Source organism: Ipomoea triloba, chromosome 9 (assembly GCF_003576645.1).
Source record: "Ipomoea triloba cultivar NCNSP0323 chromosome 9, ASM357664v1".
Lineage (NCBI taxonomy): Eukaryota > Viridiplantae > Streptophyta > Magnoliopsida > Solanales > Convolvulaceae > Ipomoea > Ipomoea triloba.
This window is the reverse complement of record NC_044924.1, coordinates 4347329-4353436: the sequence shown is the minus strand read 5'-3', so window position 1 is coordinate 4353436 and position 6108 is coordinate 4347329. Positions and strand designations below refer to the sequence as shown.

Genomic DNA, 6108 nt, shown 5'->3' with positions numbered 1-6108 from the left:
ATGAAAAATTGGATTAAAAATTACTTCAGTCAAACATCGTTAAACGAACCAGACAACCATTTTGGGACGGAGGTAGTAATTATTATGGTAATTAAGGAATTATTGCATAAATATTAGTATAATTGACTAATAATTATTATACTAATTAAGTTAATAAATACACGAATGTTAGTATAGATTAAGCTAAACATGGGTTGTTGTATTTAGTTTTATAATAATAACAATTAAATTATTTCGCTTTTTAACCATATTTATTTTAGTAATAATATAATTATACATAGATTTTTTCAAGATAATTGCAGACAAACAAGTCATATATTATTCAATTAATCGAGTGATACTTTTGCATTAATCTTATTGAGTGAGAGGGGGAACGGTCGTGGTAGAGGTGGGTAAATTATGCTATGGATCAGGATCCACCTTGCAAAGTGGACTCGGGTCCATGTTCATAATTTTAGAACTCTATGTTTACAATAAAAAATAAATGTATTTTTTTAAATGTTAATAAATAAATTAGCTTATCCAATGTAGTTTTTTTTTTTGTTTTGTTTTGTTTTGTTTTTTTTTTTAATTCCAAGCTATACATTTTGTTTTGTTTTGTTTTTTTTTTTAATTCCAAGCTATACAGTTTTCATCCTATTACCATATTATTTGATTCCAAGCTATACAGTTTTCATCCTATTACCATATTATTTGCAAACATCATTATTAGTTTTCATCCTATTACCATATTATTTGCAAACATCATTATTTTACTCTAAGAAGTCTAACTATAACACGTTAAAAAAATTATTTTACTCTAAGAAGTCTAACTATAACACGTTAAAAAAATTAACCAAATTAAGTACACAGTAAGGATAAATAAAGTATAACCTAAAGAGCCAAAATTGGACATGTTTAGGTAGAATTATAGCTCTTAACACATTATACAGCCCACTGTTAGGCAAAAATACACAACAAATAAAACATTCCCACAAATCAAGCATTCATGAAATAAGGTTAATCTATATACACTTAAAAAAACATAGCTAATCTATACATACGTACTTTAAAAATATCTTATAATTCTGGATATTTTACTCCAGTAATTCTGAAATAAAGCACTAAAAAGCTATAATTCTAGATAATTTACTTCATTAGTGATGTAAATTAAAATAAGTATAACAATTTACAATAACAATATATAATATACTATCAATGTCGTCTACAAAAAGGTTTTCAATAATGTGTAATTCAAAACAGTTACATTGATATACTATTATGTTTTCTTTTTATACAAAGATGACAAAATTGATATATATTTACATAGAAAATATACCACCCGTATAAATAATTTCTATAACTGAGTTGATGGACAATGAGATAATTAACCCAATTAATACAAATCATAAGCATTGATATATAAAATGTCTAAAGTTTCAGCACCAGATCCATATATATACACATTGACTATTAATTGGACAATTATTTGCTCAAATTCAAGCAATGATAACATCAGAAAACATAATCGATCAAACTCAATTTTTCAATTGCACTATATAATATTCGATATTATAATTTACATAATTGTATATCGATCTAAATATTCTTAAAATATTATAGCAAATCAATTTCGTGCAACGCACGGGCGAAAATACTAGTAATAATAATAATAATAATAATAATAATAATAATAATAATTTGGTTACCTTAATTACTTTACTTTCTATATTTTTGTAATATCGTATCAACCATTTGGACATATAATTAAAAATATTGAATCTATACTATATATAAAAGTAAAATCCTCCTATTTCATTTTCCCGCCCAAACTTTTGTAGTCAATTAATTAAATATTTTATTAGTCAAATAATTAATAAAGCTTATTTAGTAATAAAATGTAAAACCGAAATGAACTAATATCTATTAATTGGTAATATATTGTTTTTATATTCACATATCAATACTATTAATAAAAGTAAAATCATCCCCTTCAACTTCCCCACACAAACTAATATTACTAATTAATTGGTAAAAAAGTTAATAAAATTTAATTGGTAACAAAATTTTTATTTACCAAATTCTGAGAATAATATTAAACCATTATAATTGTGAGAATAATGGAAACAAATTCTGCAATAATAAATATATAAGAAAATTCCTTGAAAATTATGAGTAATTTTATAAGAAAAAATAATTTACTAATTATTATTTACACAAATAATAATATTTCGAATACTTATCTATACTTCTATATCTATACTACTATTAATAAAAATAAAATCATCCTTTGTAAAATTTCCGCCCAAACAATAGTAAAGATAAAATGAAAAAGAAAACTGATTTTACTAATTGATTGAAAATATAAAAAGATCCTAATAGAAAAGGAAACGGAAATTAGGCAAATTAGAAAAGTAAAAGGATATTACTAATTAAATGAAAATTGATTTAAAATTATTTAAAAACTTAAAAAAAATTAATTACACTTTCCTTTTGAAAACTTTAAGTTTTTTTTTTTTGAAATAAAGCTCAAACATATATTAAATCAAAGTTTCAATACAAGAAGGAATAGATGATAACCAACTAAGAGGACCAGTATGGGAACGAGCAGCTCTAGCTAAAGCATGAGCAAGCTTATTCACTGATCGAGGTATAAACCGAATAGATACTTCCTCAAAGTATCGCTTTAAATCTCGACACTTCCTAATAATACAACCTGCAAAGGTCTTTGGCAACAAACAAGTCATATATTATTCAATTAATTGTGTAATACTTTTGCACTAATCTTATAATCAAATAAATGTATAAGTTCAATATTAGAATTTTTTATAATTTCATCTTTATTTTTAATATCTAAATATATAATAAAAAATAAATTGCGCTATATAATATTCGATGTCATCGCACGGATAATTGGACAATTATTTGCTATAATTCAAGCTAGGAAAACATCATAAAACATAATCAATCCAACCAATTTCATTAATTGCACTGTATAATATTCGATGTTACAATTTATATAATTGTATATCGATCCAAATATTCTTAAAATATTATAACAAATCCATTCCGTGTAACGCACGGGCGAAAATACTAGTTGTATTAAAAAAAATTACATAGTATTATATTAAAAGTATTAATCAAATACGGAGTAATAAAAGTTTGATGTAATTTCTCTTAATTTTTTTTTTCTAAAATTGGAAAGTTTTCCAAAAGCTTTATATATTCAACCATGACAAGAAATTGCCACCTCGGGATTCTCTGCTACTTTGGAGGTTGTCTTACCTTAAAAGCTATGGCCAATAAATTACACTTTAGTTCTCAATTGATGCCATTTTCTTTATCTTTTTCCCATTTGGAAGTAAAGAAAAAAGTGCCAAAATTATACTGACCTACCAAACCTTACTGACAAAGGGTTTTAGGCCCCGCTATAGGCGTTTACTACTGTTCCTCCCCACACATAATTCATATCATACTTAAATTCATATAATACATTTCTGTTTAGTACAATCCAACCGAGTTATTGAATAATTGACTTGACATCTTATCATAAAAAATACACATCATGTGAGCGGAGCCTTGGGTTAAATTTCAAAGAAATTATGGCTAGGGACCACATTAGCTTCATCCATTTTCTTGTCCCCATTTAATTTGCACCTAAGACTTCCCCTTCTTCAATTCAATTTTCACCCTAAAAACATAAAATAATAATAACAATTATTATTATTATTATTAAACATAAAACAAGAGTCTTATATAAAGGAGATAGGAAGAAGAAGAACCCAACAAAGCAACATCTATCATCTCTTTCAATCTGTGTCTCCGGCGTAGCCATGGCCGTCTCCGGCAGTTTCTCCATCTTCTTCCTTCTCGCACTCGTGTCCTCTCTCCAGATTATTCAAGCCAGAGAGACCAAGTATTTCTTCAACAAAATCCCGGGCAACAACAACAACAACTACGGCGTGAATTCCGAGCAGACCACCGTGATTCCTCAGCAGCAAGAGCAAAACTTCATCCCGGAGAACGAAAACGGCGGCCTAGACCAACCCTACACCACCACCACCAACAACAACGACGACCTGCCGTACAAAACCGAGGAGGTACCCAACAAGAGATACCTCCCGAGGAACTACAACCCCGTCTCCTACGTCACCGTCCCGGAGGACAACAACGCGGATTCCAAATTCGCCGGCGAGGAATTCGCCGCCGCCGCCGACAACAATAACCGCTACAACAGCCGCGGCAACTACTACAACAGCCGCAGCAACAACTACTACGGCGGCGGCGGCCAAGAAGAAAGATTTCCCGCCAACAACAACCGCTACAATGCGGCGGCGGGGAACAAAGTTGAGAAGATGGGCATGAGCGACACCAGATTCTTGGAGAACGGGAGGTATTACTACGATACCAACACTGAAAAGTACGCGAGACATCCATTGGAGAACGCAGGGATTAACCTTGAAGATTTCAAGAGCCAGTTCGAGAACAGCAACAACAATTTCATGGAGAACAACAACTACCAGAACGATGAGCAGTTCCAGGATGAAGACGACTTGCCTTGAGACAGAGATTCTCATCTGATCTTCATTATATTGCGTAATTTACACAGCTGATGATTAAATTAAAGTAATTTTGAGCAAATGTGTGATGATGATATATGATATCATCGAGTGCATGCATGTCTTATTTATTATTCCAATATCATTTCTGTTTGATATATTTCCATGATAAAATGTTAATTAAACTACAGATTTATCCTTGAGTTGTGCTCTCTTTATATATGAAATCATTTTCCCAATTTTCGAATTCAAGAATGGCTGAAACCTAAAAAATATAAATAATTATAAAAAATTTGTGTTTTTCTTGTGGCTATTGGACAATGCTGACGGGGTAAACCACACTTATAGCTGAACTAACAAGGCTAATAGACTATTCTGCTTGCCAGTCAAAATTTGATGAATTTGGATGGTATTATGATTCGGGTGGTGGTATATTTAAGATTTAAGAAACATTGGTAGGGAGTGGAGTGTAACATTTAGTGCGTCACATTCTCTCCGGCTGGGGGAGTAGTTTTCTGTCTTCTTTGGAATTGGTCCCTCCCTCCGTCAAGATTCTTTAATTTGTAATTTTGTACACAGGGAAACATGAGAGGGACAATTATCAGATTTTTGTTTGCCCCAAAAAGAAAATTAGAAACAACAAATAAATTATAATAACACCCTTTACCTTTTTCTTTTTTATTTTCAGAATGAAAATATAATATTAAATTCTTCTTCTTTTTTTTTCTTAAAACAATTCTTCCTTTATTTATTTATTGTAGTCCCACCTTCACATGTGCGGCGACAATCACGCCAGTCAATTGTTTGAACGTCAAAGTTTATATATATTCTCCGAAATCCGAATTAATAAGATCGGTTTGTTTTCTTTATAATTTTCACATGTCTTCACATATATATGCTGATATCAGATATTCCCGTGTGAGTAAAGTGTAATGTGTTTATTTATTTATTTATTTTTCTCCAACTTTTTCTACATAAAATCAATTTCAAAATTTCGTGTACAAGTGGTCTGATCCTCTGAGTGATTCATCTATCACTCCAATTTTATAATATTCATCATATTAATTACATAATGCCATGCAACGTACGAAAAACTAGAAAATGAAATTGGAATATTTTTTGGGCACAACAACCTCACCTCAATATCCAATAGTCATATATTGAATTTTAATTAAGAGTCGGAACTTCATATATAATTCCCCTGAACGGGAGGGACCTTTGATCAGTCATATTCTAGTGTATTGGATAGCTGGATAATGTAGAGATGGAGCTCATTCAATTCAATGCCATGCGTCAGTGTCATCTGTGGATAGGCTCTATTTTTTGGTTGCATCGTAATTTCTGTTCTGTTCATACATACTTTCTCAACCTACTGAAGAAGAAGAGTCAATGCCCCACACTAACTTTCGAACCTGAGACCTCTCACTTGAGAAACCACAACTATGCCGCTGAACCATAAAGCCTTTGGCAATTTGTTTAAGGGTATATAAAAGCGTGTTTAAGTGTACATATATATTTTATTTAAGGTGGGTTGTTGTTTAATTAATTAATGTATAGTTAGATGGTAGAG

At 30.4% G+C, this 6108-nt stretch overlaps 1 protein-coding gene across 1 annotated transcript; it reads left to right on the top strand.

Moving 5' to 3' along the window:
* Positions 1 to 3749: 3749 nt before the first annotated feature.
* Positions 3750 to 4741, top strand: LOC116028461 (protein E6-like). The gene has a single exon (XM_031270180.1). It carries the CDS (start codon positions 3813 to 3815, stop codon positions 4539 to 4541), a length of 729 nt encoding a protein of 242 aa, XP_031126040.1. The 5' UTR covers positions 3750 to 3812; the 3' UTR covers positions 4542 to 4741.
* Positions 4742 to 6108: the final 1367 nt, after the last annotated feature.

What these genes read in the sequence shown, in the direction of transcription:
- LOC116028461 (XM_031270180.1), top strand. Translation starts at nt 3,813, where the DNA reads ATGGCCGTCTCCGGCAGTTTCTCCATCTTCTTCCTTCTCGCACTCGTG.